At 55.9% G+C, this 16,259-nt stretch overlaps 3 protein-coding genes across 6 annotated transcripts in view; all 3 read right to left on the bottom strand.

Moving 5' to 3' along the window:
* PTPRH (protein tyrosine phosphatase receptor type H) overlaps positions 1-2,962 on the bottom strand; it is a 25,512-nt gene extending 22,550 nt beyond the window's left edge. The window contains exons 1-4 of the mRNA XM_004715700.2: positions 2,912-2,962; positions 1,943-1,976; positions 641-907; positions 24-207 (exon numbers count right to left, since the gene is read on the bottom strand). Coding sequence (XP_004715757.1) covers positions 24-207; positions 641-907; positions 1,943-1,976; positions 2,912-2,962 — 536 coding nt within the window. The remainder of the gene's footprint in view (positions 1-23; positions 208-640; positions 908-1,942; positions 1,977-2,911) is intronic.
* Positions 2,963-9,845: 6,883 nt separating this feature from the next.
* Positions 9,846-14,359, bottom strand: TMEM86B (transmembrane protein 86B). 3 transcript variants are annotated; one of them, XM_045292804.1, is made up of 3 exons: positions 13,883-14,359; positions 13,379-13,621; positions 9,846-11,848 (listed from the first exon to the last, which is right to left on the bottom strand). In XM_045292804.1, exons 1-3 carry the CDS (start codon positions 14,052-14,054, stop codon positions 11,466-11,468), a joined length of 798 nt encoding a protein of 265 aa, XP_045148739.1. In that variant the 5' UTR covers positions 14,055-14,359; the 3' UTR covers positions 9,846-11,465. The 3 variants fall into 3 exon arrangements, with proteins under 3 accessions (XP_045148739.1, XP_045148740.1, XP_004715758.2); XM_045292805.1 differs by having other exon boundaries at positions 13,379-13,625; positions 13,883-13,995; XM_004715701.2 differs by lacking the exon at positions 13,883-14,359 and having other exon boundaries at positions 13,379-13,874.
* A 1,130-nt stretch (positions 14,360-15,489) lies between these two features.
* PPP6R1 (protein phosphatase 6 regulatory subunit 1) overlaps positions 15,490-16,259 on the bottom strand; it is a 7,409-nt gene continuing 6,639 nt past the window's right edge. For both annotated transcript variants that reach the window (XM_045292946.1, XM_045292947.1), the window contains exons 19-22: positions 16,178-16,248; positions 16,016-16,094; positions 15,742-15,867; positions 15,490-15,662 (exon numbers count right to left, since the gene is read on the bottom strand). In XM_045292946.1, the coding sequence (XP_045148881.1) occupies positions 15,587-15,662; positions 15,742-15,867; positions 16,016-16,094; positions 16,178-16,248 (352 nt within the window). In that variant the 3' untranslated portion in view covers positions 15,490-15,586. The remainder of the gene's footprint in view (positions 15,663-15,741; positions 15,868-16,015; positions 16,095-16,177; positions 16,249-16,259) is intronic.

The following is a 16,259-nucleotide window of genomic DNA, read 5'->3' as shown; positions in this document are numbered from 1 at the left end:
TGAAGTTGTACAGAGTCCCAGCCTGCAGGCCTTCCAGGGTGATATTGGTATCTGAGGTGCCCATAATTCCATTTATGTTGTTCTCACTAGCCCACTGCACCCAGTAGGTGTAGTCCTGTGGGTCTTGAGCCCCCGGCTGTGTCCAGGTCAAGGTGATGGTGCTGTTGGTCCGATGATGCATATTGAGGCCTTTCACTGGGTTGGGGGCTGGCAGAAGGAGAAGAAAATCAATTCCACATCCCCAAGCATCTCATATAAACGGGCAATACTCTCCCCTCTACAGCGTCCTGAGACATAAAGAGAAACACTCCTATCAATGGGACCCCAGACTCTGAGCTTCACTGGTTCTGAGATGCTTGGGGTTTGTCTGTAATTCCAGGACAATCCCAAGTCTCCAATGAGCCCCTTCTCCCATCCAACTGAAACAACAAACTCCCTGCCATCCAGTCCATGCTGACTCACAGCGACCCCCTCTGGGTTGCTCAGACTGTAAATGGTCCTGGGAGTAGAAAACTGTCTTCCTCACGCAGACCTACGGATGGCTTTGAACTGCTGACCTTAGGATAAGCAGCCCAACACCTCACCACTACAGCACCAGGGCTCCTTCACCCACCCCAGACGTGCTTTAAGGAGGTTTCACCTGTCGATGCGTCTTTCGATGCACTCTGACTGTATGAACCATTCGCCTGGACCCACACCATGAAGTTGTACAAAGTCCCAGCCTTCAAACCATTCACGGTGATACTGGTCTTGGAGGTGCTCTGGCTCCCATTGATGCCGTCCCCACTCTGCCAGTGGACCCAGTAGGTGTAGTTGGTTTGATTTGAGGCCGGAGGTGCTGTCCAGGTCAAGGTGATGGAGCTGTTCGTTTGATCCACTATCGTGATATTTTGCACCGGGCCTGGTTCTGGCAGAAGGAGCAGGAGTCAGGGTTTCCTAGTGTGACTTTCCCTTTCCCTCCGCAGCCTTGCTGTGAGGACAGACTTCCTACAAGGGGACCTGGTGAGCCCTGGACTCTACAGAGCATGCTCAGTGGCAGGAGGCTTCTGCCCACATAGGGTTGCATGCAAGGATGCAAGGTCCTCCCCCCACCCCCACCCCCTGTGGTGGTTACATACTCTGTTGTCAACTTGAGACTATTTAGAGTGAAGGGGTGGAGGTTAGGGGTGTCAGTCAGGTCACAGCTTGATGACCTCATTTGGAGACACAAAGGAGAAAAATAGCTCTCTGGAGGCGGGACACATACACACTCCCCGAGAGACATTCCTGTTGACAAGCCAGGAGGAGCTATGCCCTAGAGCCTTGGAGCTGGAGACCCACGCCAGCACTGAGACTGAGACGTGTCCACCACCACTGGCTCTACAAGACTTTCCACCCACTGCCTGTGGTCTTCCTGCACTGGGCGTCATTGCATGTGTTGCGTGAGTCTAGATAGGATTTTACAGACTGGTACTGGACATATGGGCTAATATCCGACTGATAGACTTGATCTGGCCTGGGCTGGGATGTTTTCTTAATGGACAATGACTCTTTACAGAAAGCTCTTTTCTATACCCATAGGAGTGTCTATGAATTTGTTTCTCTAGTCTACCCAGACTAACCCAACTCCCGCCTCCAGTGCACTGCACCCAGGAGCTGTAACTCTATGTATCTCAGCCTCAGGGGCAGCTTAGCTCAGGTGATGGGGAGCTGACGGTCAGGACCCCAGACGCTGGTGTCCCACTGGCTTGGAGTCTGACGAATGGGGGAGAAGGGTTCTCTGTGAGCAGGGTGGGACCAGGGACGGTTCCTTCAACGGTCCCTAGGCCTTTCCCCCCAATCCAGAAATGACATCTCTCATCGGCCCCTTCAATGGACCACCATGGTGACCCCCTCCAAGAGGATCACAGGCATGAGGTCCAGCCTGTGTTGTGGGCAGTGGAAGCACGCAGAGACCACTCACCGGCTGCTCTGGCCCCTGTCCATCCGCACAGGCCCTGGGGAGAGTCCAGAGAGGGAGGAGTCACACCCCAGGAGCTCAGCTTCCCACACCCAGGTGAGATTGCTGTGGTGGGTGGGGCGTGTCAGTGGTTCTCCCAGCTCCCCACTCCCATGAGTCACCCCTACCTGAGGGGGAGGAGGGGCCCAGGCATGCTGCCTCCTCCCCCAGGGCTGGGCTCTGACAAAGGTCATCATCTCTGAGCATGGCAGAGGGCGGCGCCCAGGGGACCTGCCATCTGGGGTTAGCGTGACCGATAGGGCCCAAGGATGGAGGTGCTAGTTCCCCTTCCTGAAATAAACAGCCCTGGAAGACCGAGGACAGGCAGCACCCCACACACTGGGAAGGTGGGAAAGAGACTGGGGCCGGGAGGAGGGGCTGGATTCCTGCATCTGTTGGAGGAGAGCCTGGAAGGCTGTGTCAGGTAAAAGGGGGCCACAGATCTGCTGTTCTGAACCTGAGGGTGGGTGGGTGGGGGTGAGAGCTTCCAGGTCTGAGGCAAAAGGAGGCTGGAGAACCACGCTCATGGGTCGGAGAGACTAGGGAGCTGCAGGCACCTGGATTCCTCGATTGAGGAAGGAGCTGGGGCGTCAAGACTCTCGGGTCTGAGGGAGGACACTCTGGGGCCTTGGGTTCCTTCGTCATTGGAGCAAAGTCACTGGAGGATTAGACTCCTGGAGTATGATGACCAGGAAGCTGGGTCTGGAATCCTGGGCCTTTCCAGCAAACCCAATATCTTGCCTAAAGCTCGTGTTTGCGCTCTATTCAAATGATGGATCGAGTGTGGCTCTAAGTCGCTCCCACAAGCTCCTCCACCCTAGACCAGGTATCATCCATCTCTCCTTCCTCTCACAGGGAACCACAGACCGCCCCCCTCAACACGCCCCACCTGCCCCAGACCCTGAGTCCCTGCCCCGTAGGGGGAGCACTCACCAGCAGCACCAGGGTCCCCCAGGCCTGGAGGCCCCCACTGGCCACAGACATGTCCCCAGACACTGCACACGGACTTAGAGACCGCAGCACAGCACCTTCCACTGCCTGGACTTTCAACCCCTGAAATTCCCCTTGTTCAGCCCATTGGTGGGGCCAGAGGCCAGGGCAGGAAAGGGGAGGAGGAGGAAGTGGAGGCTTCAGGGCTGACAGCTTCGGCCCCGCCCAGTCTGCCATCGTCCTCCCTTACCTCCGCTTCTCATGTGGACATGGGGGACACTGCTGCCCACAGGGTCTCCTCTTCAAGCCCACCGAGACCCCTCAGCCCTCAAACCACCTCAACTCTGGAAAGCTCCTGCCCCCAGCAGCTGAAGTCAACGTTGCAGAGATTAGACTCTGCCTCCCTTCAGCGAGTTTGGTCCACAATGCAGACCCCAGAAGGCCCGTGAGGCAGGGGGCTCAAACAAGGCCCATCTGCTTTCCCGAATCTATGAGGGGAAGTGTATGGGAATCCTATGGGGGCAGGTCTATTGTGTCCAGCAGGGTCACTATGAGTCAGAATCCCCAGCCAGGAGGCTGGGTTTCAAGTGTGCCTGTAAAGGTCACTGTGAGTCAGAATTCAACTCAGCAACCAGCCTCTCCACTGAGAGCTGGCACTTGGGTGGTGATAATCCTATTTGGGAGTGGATTTTATTGTTGATAGTAGTCAGGCGGGGGTTATCTAGTGCGGTAGTGGGATCACTGTGGGCTGCTCACCCTCAAGGTCAGCAGATGGAATCCCCAGCTGCTCCTTGGGAGAAAGATGAGGCTTTCTCCCCTTATCATGAGTGACAGTCTTGGACACTCTCAGGGCCACTTCTACTCTGTTCACTGGACGCTCTGAGTCGGAATGGGTTCAGCAGCAGTGAGTCTTGGTGGCTGATTGAGACTCTGTCCGGGTGCTCCTCGCTCAGTGCTACCAAATCCTTCTCCACTCCCAACCATGCCATGTAGGACAGGAGGAAACACTGTGTGCGAGTTACATCATCTGGTGTCAACTTGAGACTATTAAGAGCAAAGGGGTGGAGTCTAGCCTGTCAATCAGGTCGCAGCTTGATGACCTCATGTGGAGGTGTTAAGGCGGTAAATAGCTCACTGGAGGCCAGATCCATGCTCTCTGCTTCATTTTCCTGCTGACAAGCCACGTGGAACTACACTGATGGAACCAGAGTTCTGGAGCTGGAGGAGCCACATAGAGACTCCTGCCAGCGCTGAGATGCTCTACCACCACTGGATCCACAAGACTTTCCACCTACTGGCCTGTGATCTTCATGCATTGGGTGTCATTGCATGTACTGCGTGAGTCTGAAGAGGAATGTATGGACTTGTATCAGAATATGGGCTAATATCAGACTTAGGACTTGATCTGGACTGGGCTGGGATGTTTTCTCAATATGCAATTGCTTTTTTATATAAAGCTCTTTCTTATACACGTGTGAGTGTCTATGAATTTGTTTCTCTGGTCTACTCAGACTAACACACTGCTTGGTCCTATGCCATCCTGACTGTCATTGCTGGGTGAGTCCATTGCTGCAGCCATTGTGCCAAGCCACTGCACTGAGGGGCTTCCTCGCTTGTGTTGAGTCTGCGCTTTACCAAGCACGATACCTTTCTCCAGGGACTGACCCTCCCAATGACCAAGGCACTTCAGCCAAAGCCTTTCTGCTCTCACTTCTTTTTTTTTAAATCATTTTATTGGGGGCTCGTGCAATTCTTATCACGATCCACGCATCCATCCATTGTGTCGAGCACGTTTGTACATTCATTGCCCTCGTCATTCTCAAAGCATTTGCTTTTTACTTGAGCCCTTGGTATCAGCTCATTTCCCCCTCCCTCCTCGCTCCCCCCTCCCTCATGAACCCTTGATAATTCATAAATTATTATTTCGTCATATCTTATACTGTCCCATGTCTCCCTTCGCCCACTTTTCTGTTGTTCATCCCCCAGGGAGGAGGTTATATGTAGATCCTTGTAATCGGTTCCCCCTTTCTACCCAACCCTCCCTCTACCCTCCCAGTATCGCCACTCTCACCACTGGTCCTGAAGGGATCATCCGTCCTGGATTCCCTGTTTCCAGTTCTTATCTGTACCAGTGTACATCCTCTGGTCTAGCCAGATTTGTCAGGTCGAATAGGGATCATGATAGTTGGGGGAGGAAGCATTTAGGAACCAGAGGAGAGTTGTATGTTTCATCGGTGCTACACTGCACCCTGACTGGCTCGTCTCCTCCCCGTGACCCTTCTGTAAGGGGATGTCCAGTTGCCTACAGATGAGCTTTGGTCCACCTTCACTTCTAAGGAGCATTGTGGCTAGACTTCTTCTGAGTCAGGCTGGTTCCTTCTTCTGGCAATCCATGAGATAACCAATAGTTTCCACCACCAGCATCATGCGAAGGCCTCTTTTCCCTGGTTGTCCTTAGCCCCTGTCCGGCCGTTCCAAGCATATATGGGAGCTTCAAAAGTTTGGGGGAAATCCTAGACGTTGAGTACTATTTTTCCATTTCCTTCATATCTATGTGTGAAGGAATATATAATATATATTATATATATAAAATATATATATTATATATTTTTTATATATATAAAAGCTTTTTAAAATTAAAAGATCACTTTATTGGGGGCTCTTACAGCTCTTATAACAATCCATCCATCACTAGTATCAAGCATATTTGACCATATGTTGCCATCAGCTGCCCTGTCTCCTGATCCTGACATGGCTGTTCCCATCTTGTCCCTGGTCTCTCAGCGGCCGTGGGCTCTAAATAACTGTCCCTCCTAGCCATGTCCCATGTGGTTTCCCCGTGATAAAAACTCATTGCAATCTTGTAACCCAATCTCTCAACAACTCCTTGTCCCTCCCAGCCATGTCCCATGTGATTCCCTGTGATAGGAGCTTCTCCCGCTGTTAATGCCCTACCCTGAACCAAACCCATTTGCCTGCGAGTCCATTCTGGCTATGATAACCCTCTAGAACACACTAGAAGTTCCCCCCATAGGGTTTCTGAGACTCAAATCTTTATAAAAGCAGACAGCCTCATATTTCTCCTGTGGGGCAGTCGGTGGACTTGAACTGTTGACTTTTGGGACAGCAACCCAGCTTTCCACCACTGTGACCCTTAGGGTTCCTTTGCTAGTGCCACAGAAGGGTGACTTCTCTCTCTGGGACCTGGGAGCCTTTCGGTCTTATTTGTCTTCTCTGTGTGAGTCTCACTTCCTCAGGCCTTCCCTGACCCACCGTCCATGACACCCACAGACCCCTATGGGGCCAAAGTGAACCGAGATAAGGCTGGGAAGACACATGAGAGCAGGGAGGGGCGTCGGACTTGAAGTCCAACTTCTCCCAAACATTCTTCTCCCCTTGTTTCTCGTTAAAATGACCACACAGTAAGATTGACTTTTCTTCTTTTTAACTTTTCTATTGTGTTTGGTGAAGGTTTACCCAGCAGATCATAGTTTTATGCACAACTGTTCGTGCGCGTGCAAACACACGCATCCGTTACAATCCCTTGGTGGGGATGAGGCAGGATCAGAGGCAGCTATGGGAAGGAGGCGGAGTGCAACCTAAAGTGTTGGGCTGTGTCATCGGTCAATCTCTTTTGAGATATAAAAGAGATCAAACGAGGGAGCTGAGATCAGACGGACCTCCTACCACCAAGACAGAAGACCCTGGAGCCAAGGGTGCCCTTAGGACCCAGGACTACTGTGCTGAGAACCTCCTAGACCCAAGGAAAGGCAGATGCCACGAGACAGATTTCCAAGAGATACTGGATCCACGGATGTTGAAAGGAGACAAAGCCTTTGGGCTGACACAGAGATACAATCTTCCTCTAGAGCTGGTGCCCTGGTTTTGGACGCTGAATCGGAGAGAATAAGTGTCTGTCTGTGAAAACCACGCCCTTGTGGCAGTTCTGCAGTAGAGACCTAAGGTAGAGGCAAAGATCCAAGCCGCATAACTGGGACACCTTCTGTCTGTCCTCCTCCTCCTCACTTATTCCCCACAAGCCACCAGCTCTCAGCTCCTTACCTGGCAAATCCGGGTAACAGGACGACTACCCCGAGTGAGAGTCTAACCTGCAGTGCACTATGGGACGCACCCACCCTCATTTCTCCTCCAGCCACTGGGGACAGACCTGCCAACAAGCCAGCAAGGGCTCCAAGGAGAATGGGACACTGTGCTCTGGCTAGGGGAACTGATGGACAGACCGAGAGTTGGGCAGGTCCAACTGGAGGGCAGGAGTGTTTGGTCGATAACTCAAACCTGACCCAACCTGTATGGTCGCCAGAACAGGGACTAAGGGGCGGGGGTGGTTGGTCTCCCCAATGCTGGTGTAGGGCCACAACAAAGGGGTTGGAAAGAAGTCAGGCAAATTCATTAGACACCTATGGAAAGATCCAAACTGAGCATGCTCAGACATAAGGCGCCCCCCCCCCCCCCCCAGGCCCAGGTGGGATCTACCTGGGTGCAGACCGGGCCCAGCTGCATGACATCACCCAGGTGCGCTTAAACTCAGCCAATGAGGTTGACCAATACCTTCAACCCCGCCTCCAGAGGCGGAAGAGATAACTTGCCACAGGAAGGCCACGCCTCTTCGACTCTTCTGTTTGTGCAGGTGAGAGGGCTGCGTGCCCTGCCCTGGGCCCTGGAGCCAGAGCTCCCTCTCAGGCCTCTCGGAGCGCTCTTTCGATATGTCCTGCTCTTGGCCCCTGGGAGTTCCTGTGGATACCCGAGACTTTGCAAAAGTGTTTCTGCTGCTGGCTCCTTTCAGCGCGGCGGAGCAAGAACCGAGCGAGGTATAAACCACCCGACACCTAACAAACCCACACCCACCCGCCAATTCCAATGGATGGCCACTCTACCCGGTGGAGCAGAACTGCCCCTGGTTTCCAAGGCCGTACATCTTTTCAAAAGCTGACCGCCACCTTTCCTGCCCATGGAGTTGCTGAGTCAGAACTGCCGTGTGTGTGTGTGTGTGAAGCGGGTGTTGCTTCTCCTGCAAAGGGTCATGGCATTAGGAAGGTTGAGAACCACTGGCATTGGGCAAATCTGCATGAGACCTTGTGTTACTTCGGGTTGACTAGAGAAACAAACTCATTGACACTTATGTGTGCAAAAGTTTTAAATCCAAGAGTAATTGTATATTGAGAAAACATCCCAGCCCAGTCGAGATCAAGTCCTTAATTCCAATTATTAGCCCCTGTCTCATACTAGTCCATAAATTCCTTTCTAGACTCACACAGCATATGCAATGATACCGAATGCAGGAAGATCACAGGCTAGTGGGTAGAAATTCTTGTGGATCTAGTGGTGGTGGAAGCATCTCAATGCTGGGGCAGGTCTCCACATGGCTCCTCCAGCTCCAGGGCTCCGGCTGCCATCAGCTTGGCTCCATGCGGCTTGTCAACAGAATGTGAATCAAAGAGTATGTCCTGCCTCCAGGAGTTCCCAGAATCCTCAGGAGAAGGCCAGGCCCATACACAGGCCTCATTGGCTAAGGCCTGATTGACAGGCTAGACTCCACCCCTTCACTGAAGTTGACAGATTATTCAACTGCCACAAGACCTTTGAGTGTATTAAGGAGGGCGGGTAGGAGCCAGTTGGTGCAGTACAGCAACGATGAAACATATAACTTTCCTCTAGTTCCTAAATGCTTCCTCCCCTCACCTCAGCCCCCCACTATCATGATGCCTGTTCTACCTTACAAATCCGACAAGGATGTACAGACACAGATAGGAATTGGCAACACAGGGAATCCAAGACGGAGGATTCCTTCAGGATCAGTGGTGAGAGTGGTGATACCGGGATGGTGGAGAGAGGGTGGGGTGGAAAGGGGGAACCGATTACAGGAATCTACATATAACCCCCTCCCTGGGGGATGAACAACAGAAAAGTGGGTGAAGGGAGATGTCGGACAGGACAGTGTAAGATATGACAAAATAATTTATAAATTATCAAGGGTTCGTGAGTGAGCAGCGAGTGGGGAGGGAGGGGACAATGAGGAGCTGATACCAATGGCTCAAGTAGAACGCAAATGTTTTGAGAATGATGATGGCAACAAATGTGCTTGACACATGGACAGATGTATGGATTGTGTTGAGTTGTACAAGCCCACAAAATAGTAAAAAAAAAAAAAAAAGCAAGTGTTAAAGAGGCAAAGATGTCCTTTTGAGGACAAATGGTGGGCCTGACCCAAGCCCTGGTATTGTCAAACACCTCGTGTGCAGGTGGGAGCTGGACAAATAAGGAAGACCTGAGAAGAACGGGGTCATTTGAATGGTGATGTTGGTGAAGAAAATCGAAAGTACCAGGAGTGCCAGAAGAACAAATGTCTCAGGAGGCTAGTCGGAATGTCCCTCAGACGCAGGGTGGTGCGGCTTCGTCTCACTTACTTTGAGCGTTATCCAATTGGACCAGTCCCTCGAAAAGGACATCATGCTGGGTAAAGTGGGCAGTCAGCAAAACAGGACGACTGGGGTAGGTACATAACTTCAGGTCAACTTGAAGGTTTATCAATGTGTAGGGTGGTATTCAACCTGTCAGGCCACAGTCTGGTGATGCTTCCTTGTGGGCATGGCCTTCCCTTGAGGAGGGCTCTGGGAACCTCCCTTGACCATCCTAGTTGCTGGCCACCCTGGAGCCCTGCCGTATTTTCCACCGACCTGGGATCCACAGGGCCTGTGTGCACGCACTGGCCTGTGTTCATCCTGCATCATTACACGTGACTTCCTGCGTCTGAGGAGGGACTTGTGGACTTGAGTTGGACTGAGCTGGGATGTTTTCTCAATACAGAATTACTTCTGGATATAGAAATCTTTCTTCTTACACACGTCACTGGGTTTGTTTCTCTAGTCAACCCGGCCTGACAGAACGACGACCTTCAATGAGACTCAGACAATGGCTATGAGAGTGAGCTCAGAGATAACAATTGTGAAGACGCGCAGCACCAGTTTTGTGGAGCCAAGGTGATCACACCCCCTGCAGAAGCAGGAGACTGGAAACCAGGGTGGGGCAGGTTCTCTCACTGATGTTCCAACTACTCAGGAGATGAGGCAGTACTTTGGGGCTCAAAGTCCAAGAGGAGTGTCTGAGGGGGGTCAGTATCTGTTTCCCATGGGGCTCAAACACAACATCGGTGCTGCAATCGCAGCTGGGGTCAGAGTCTGGGTCAGGACCTGGAATGAAGTGGAGATGACAGTTCATGGTGCAGCTGCCATGAGATTTAGAGGCTGGGATTCAAACCAGACTTCAAAGTTCCAGAGTGCTACAGGAGGTCGGGGTTCAGTGACTGGTTAAGAGCCAAGGCCTGGGATGTGCTCACTGTGGTTCCAATCCAGGTCCGGAGTCCTGGGGTGTGGCGGGTTATGCGTTCGACTGCTACTCATAAGGTCAGCAGTTTGAATCCCCCAGACACCCTGAGGAAGAAAGACGAGGCCGTCTGCTCTGTACAGATTAACAATCTCAGAAACCCAATAAACTTTCAAAACCCCTTGCATCGAGTCTACTCCGACTCACAGCAACTCCCCAGGCAGGGTAGAACTGCCCCGGGGGTTCCAACTCTTCCCAGAACTAGAAAGCCTGGGCTTTCTCCCTTGGAGTGGCTGGTGCTATCGAACTGCTAACCTTGGGAACTCACTACGCCACTCCTGTTCAGCACCGTGGGGCAGCTCTACTCTGACTCGTAGGGTCTTCTACGAGTTCAGAATTGACTGGATGGCAGCGGGATTATGCCACTCTTACCCTTCCTCAGTAACCTAACGGGCAATGCCCGTCCATCGCCTCAGGCACGGCCCAACCCAGTCCCCTCCCAGAGATGACTCTGACTCACAGGGGCACTCTCAACAGTCCCTAAGGCACACCGGGGGTCTGCAGAGGCCGAGTGGGTGAGCGCAATGCTGACCCCTCTTTGGCTGCAGACCTGAGCCCTAGAGAGGGGTGCAGTGTGTCCCTCCAATTTCCTCCCCTAATGAATGGGTTTCTTGTGAGTCCACCCCCAGGGATTCTGAACTCCCAGGAATCCCCTGAGATTTTCTGTAGACGCAGGCACTGGCTGGGGGACACACAAAGCCCCCTGACGTTGGGCTGAGACTCATAGGCACCTTGTGGCGGCAAGGTGGGTGAAGCACGGCCAGAAGTGCTGAGGGAGAAAGGGGTGGCAGCCGCAGTCCATACAGCTGCACAGCCTCAGGGACCATCTGTGCCATCGCCCACTCTACTCCCGTGGCTACCGTCTGGGAAGCCCGCAGGGGCAGATCCACCTTGGGAGTTGGTTTTGGTTCCGTTCTTTCCCCCACACATCCCTCCCGAAACCACCGAGATGCCATTTCTCAGCCCACTTTACTGAGGCAAGGAAGGGGTGGGGTGGGGGTGGGGCCGATAGCTGGGACTGGGTGTAGCAGGGGGACCTCTACAGTGGTGTGCGATGTTCTGGGCCTGTGCCCCCACAGCAGGGGTTGACCTCCTGTTAGAGGGAGTGGAGGGGTCTGGGGAGAGGGGTCGGTAGGACCATGGGCACCAGCCCGGCTCAGCTGGCTTTGTGCTTCGGGCCCTCTAGGACCGACAGGGCGATGAGGGCCTGGGCGGCATAGTACGTGGTCATGATCATGAGGCGGGCGTGAGGCAGCGGCCAGACAAAGGTGCCCCAGGCCAGCACGGCGTCCGAGAGGGTGAAGAGCAGGGCCCCCAGGCCAGCGCTGCCTCCCCGGGCCAGACCGCGCCACAGTACCGCAGCCAACATGAGGCTGTAGGCGGCCACCGGGAGGGTCATGTCCGGGGGCAAGTGCAGCAGCAAGAAACAGAGGTACAGGCCGCTGACCAGGGCGATGGGCAGCAGCAGGCCTGGCCGCAGGGGGGAGAAGCCGAAGGCCACCAGGTAGAACAGGTGGGCAGCAGCAAAAGCGACCATACCTGTGAGGGGATGGGGCGCCTGTAAGGGGAGGGGGAGCCCGTCCTGCCCATTTTCCCTACCCACCACTGCCCCAGGATGGTGTCTCCACCGCCACCACCCCGCAGCTGGTCCTCAAACGTCCGAGTAGAACCACTCTGGTCTCCCCACCTCACCCTTCTCGACGGAAGCTGACCACAGTAAGTGGGGCAGGGAGCTAGTGTTTTAAATTTCATACCAAATCCTGCCCTGCTGGAACCCGCCCCCTGCTGCCCCTTGGCCCCAACATGGCACCCACCCCTGTCTTTTAACCCCATCTCCTGTCTCCTCCTTGGATAGGTGCCCCACCCAGACCCGCACTCACCTCAGCGCCTTGGCACCTGTTGTACGCTACACCTAGAAGGCCCGTCCCGGGCTGGTCCCTCTCCCTACCCCTTCAGATGGTGCCCTCTGACCTGGTGGCCACGCCTAACCCTGCACACCTGCCCTTCTCTCCGGGTTGCTGGGTGGTGGCCGTGTGCTCTGTGGAGTTGCTTCTGAGTCTGAGCCCCAGGTGATAGGTGAGAACACCCCCAGCACAGCTGTGTGCACACGCACCGCACGCACAGAGGCAGGGATTTCCATGGCTACCATCATCAAAGGAGTCCTAATAGGGCTGTGGCTTAACCTCAACGTCGGCAGTTCACACCCACCCACCTCCTTAAGAGAAAGAGCAGGCAGTTTGCTCCCAGAGACCCACCACCTCCAACCAAACACCCAACTCACTGCCTCCGAGTCCATGCTGACTCATAGTGCCCCCTAGGACAGGGCAGAGGGGCCCTGTGGGTTTCTGACTGGACCTCTTTTGAGTGTAGAAAGCCCCATCCTCTGCTCTGGGAGTGACTGGCCTTGCAGCCAGCTGCCCAAGTGTAACCGGCATGCCACCAGGACTCTGACAGCCCCAGGAGCCCCATTGAGGGGTGTGCCAGGCCTGAGCAGGCTCCAGGGAAGCAGGCTTGGTTTTGTTGCTTGTTTTTGAAAAAACCTCATGAAACGTCCAGGGAGGGGCATGGGCCAGGACTCCACCCTAGGCACAGGGCCAGGGAGTCTCCCCTTCTGCTGTACTACATGAGGGTTGATGAGCACTGCAGCCAACCAGGCAGGCCATGAATGAGGCCCCCCAACCCCTGCTGCCCCAGACGCAAAGGTGCAGCATCCCCCCAGCGCCCCCCCACCCCCCCCCCGGACTATCTGTAACCGCAGAGGTCCACTCCTCTGCAGCCCACTGCCGGCCAGCTGGTTCCCGCTCACAGCGAGGGGACAGCTGACAGGGGGTCCCCTCATCTTTCTCTGGCTTGCCGTGGGTCCTCACTGACGGCCTTTGGGGCTAGCTTTAGTGTGTGGCGAGGTCTCTTCCAGAAGAAACAAAGCAGAAGCTGCCACTGAGACCTGAGAACAGGGTAGGGGGGGCTCCAGGGACTTTCTGGGATGCTCAGCTTCTCTGGGGCAGACACGGAGCGCTGACCTTCTGGGTAGCAGCCACCCGGGCCCCCAGTTTTCCCGATATTGCTCACCATGCAGGAAGGCATCAGGCCAGATGAGGCAGGCGTCGCCTACGGCTGAGCACAGCAGGCCCCACTTCAGGAGGGTGGCTGTGCTCCCAGGCGGTGTTAGGGCCTGTAGGCCAGCAGCCAGGCTCAGCACCGGCAGGCATTTAACCAGGGCCCCCAGCAGGGACGGCGGGTCCTCAGGGATCCAGAAGAGGAAGTAGGCCGGACAGGTGAGGAGGAAGGGGGTGAGGCACTTGACCAGGCTGGCTGTCTTCAGGGGTGGGGTGGGACCAACACACAGGAGGAAGCTGCTGACCTCCAGTGGCAGGCTCCTGCCCACTCCAGCCACCCAGGGGTCTCCACCCATTGGACTTGACATTGTCCCAGCCCACTTGGATCCAGGTATGGGGGTCCCCTGCCCTGCCCTGTTGTCTCTGGGAGAGCCAGAGAGATCTTGGCCAACTAATCCATTAATCATGGGCCCTCCTGCAGCCCCTGCTCACCCCCCACCCCACCCTGGGGTCTCACATGGCCAGCTCTCTTTCCCTGGGTGTCCATGGTGGCACGTCACCAAGTCCCTCTGCCCGGGTACTGGTGTCTTTGGGGATGGTAGTGGTGAAGGGGAGAATATCTGGTTATATTTTAACTCGGGATTGTCCTGTGGACTCTGGGCTGATAACAGGGCCCTGGGGGATGTCATCCCCGCCCAGGGATGGCCCCACCTGCTACTGACTGATAAGGTGTCTACTGAGACCTGGGGTTTGTCCTCCACCCACACCCTGGCCCTGACTGGCTTTTCTCTACTGTGGGCCTGCGGGGTGAAACTGCACTGTCCAGTTCCCAACCTAGAGGAGGAAGAGAATGGGGCGCTACTGGGCAGAAATGAACCCCCACTCACTGTCCTGAAACACCTGTTTCTACTCGCTCGCAGCCATGAGGCCCCACTTATGGAAAGTGAGGAGAGGCAGGCACTAGTCAGCCTGCTGAAGCCATTCTCATGAGCATGGCAGCCTTGCGGGGTGGGGGTACGGGGCGGCTCCTGAAGACAGTCTCCCCCCCCCCAGCCCAGGTAATGGGGCTTATCCGCTGTTGCCTTGGGCTATATGCACCTTCGGGTGCAAGGAGCAGACCACACGTGCACCCACTCATTCGGCCTTGAGGCCTGCCAGTGTGTCCCAGAGTGTGGTACAGTCTGACTGTCGCCTTGGGGCCGGGGCTGTGCTCCCAGCCCCGAGGATGTCCTAGCTGTCCTTGAGGGTCCCCCACCTCCCTGCCTCAGGGCCTCCAGGGCATGGAGGCCACCATTTCTGCACAGAAAACAGGGCAGAAGTCCCCCCCCTCGCCCCTGCGCCCCAATCCCCGAGCGGACGCCCTAGCAGGGAAAGCGGCGCCGGCCCTGGCGCACTGCATGCAGCCGCAGCACCAACGGTGGTCGACGTTGCCTTTATTGTACTCGCTGTGTGACAGAGCCACAGAAATGCAGCACGCACGCAGCTCGCTCGATCGGGAATGGGGTGCGGGACAAGGTCACTTGGCAGCTGGGGCTGGAGCCCAACACTCAGGGAGGCAGCCAGACCCCTCAGCCGAGAGCAGGGCATCGTTGTGGGGGGAAGGGGCGGAGAGATCCAGGCCCCATGTCCCAGGGATGAGACTGTAGTCCTGTCTCCAGCAGGGACCTTGTGTTCCCAGATACAGTGACAGTGCAGGGCTGGTGGGGGCAACTGCTAAGACAAGACCCAGCTCCCCTGCCCCTTTCCCCAGGAGGCCCTGAGCTCAGATGGAAGGTGGTAGGAGTGGGGGCCTGTCTGCGTGTGGCGGCGGGGTTGTGCTTGGCAGCCTGCCCGCCCCTGTGGGCACGGACATCACTCTCCTCGAGAGGCCCCATGCCCATATGACAGAGGCCGCTCCGCCCACCAGTCAACTCTCCCCATCTTTATTCCAGAGCCGGAGCCCTCCATCTCAGTGCAAACGGGGCAGGTAGGCTCCATGGGCACCAGCCCCGGGAAGCCTGGGTCAAAATGAGGTGCAGGTGGGGGGTGGGGCGCAGGGCCCGGCCCTGCCCCCACTCCTGGCAGAGTCCAGAGGGCACGGACTGCAGAGGGCGCTGCCACCAAAGACCAGATGGTCACCTGGAACAGGAACAAAGGGAGCTGGCAGTGTGCGCACAGCTGCCCTGTGCAGCCGACCCCCAGGTGGTCAGTGGGGCCCTGCTGTGCAGCACATTGACGCAACTCACTGGGTGCCCGGGGCCGCGTGCCCACCAGGGGCGGAGCCATTGGGTATCGGAGGTGACTGTTGGGCCTGGGCACTGCCGAGAAAGGGATGCTGGGGTCAATGGGGGTCACCGCCCATGCCACCCACCTGCCTGCCACTCATTTGCCACTCACCTCTGGCTTTGGGGCGGCCCTGAGGGCACCAGATTCTCCTCGGTGGTCTCAGGGGGTTTATGGGCCATGGCAGCAGGGACAGAGGTAGAGGGGTCTCTGATCGCACTGGAGGAGGGGTGGTCAGTGCTATAGAAGCCAACTGTCACCAGGTGGCAAAGTGGGCCCCAGGAGGCTCACTCCCGACCCCAACCCCGTGGGGCCAGCCATCCCTGAGGGGGTCCCCTGTGAAGGGTAGGGAGCAGGGGGAGGACCCCTGGGGGAAGCTGCCTGTCACCTGTCTGAGCTGAGGGTGCCCCGCATCTCATGGAGGGTGGCCTGGAGGTCCCCAACGCTGACCAAGGCCTGGCAGGGGGCTGCCATGGGAAGAGGGCAATCAGTGAGGAGGAAAGGGGGTGCAGGGGCAGGGAGGGAATGGGGGGACTTGCACACTCCTCACCCGAAGGTTCTGCGACCTGGCCACCGGCAGAGGCTTCCTGAGGTGCTAAGGGGGCTGCAGGGTCCTTAGACCTGGTTGCAGG

Source organism: Echinops telfairi, unplaced genomic scaffold (assembly GCF_000313985.2).
Source record: "Echinops telfairi isolate 266 unplaced genomic scaffold, ASM31398v2 ScPeMD7_655;HRSCAF=1070, whole genome shotgun sequence".
In the NCBI taxonomy this organism is placed as follows: domain Eukaryota; kingdom Metazoa; phylum Chordata; class Mammalia; order Afrosoricida; family Tenrecidae; genus Echinops; species Echinops telfairi.
Note: the sequence above shows the minus strand (reverse complement) of the source record. Positions and strands in the feature narration are given on the sequence as shown.

What these genes read in the sequence shown, in the direction of transcription:
- TMEM86B (XM_004715701.2), bottom strand. Translation starts at nt 13,832, where the DNA reads ATGATTAATGGATTAGTTGGCCAAGATCTCTCTGGCTCTCCCAGAGAC. An exon ending in GCCTGATGCCTTCCTGCATG is followed by an intron (nt 11,849 to 13,378) that starts GTGAGCAATATC and finishes ATCCCCTCACAG; the next exon opens with GTATGGTCGCTTTTGCTGCT.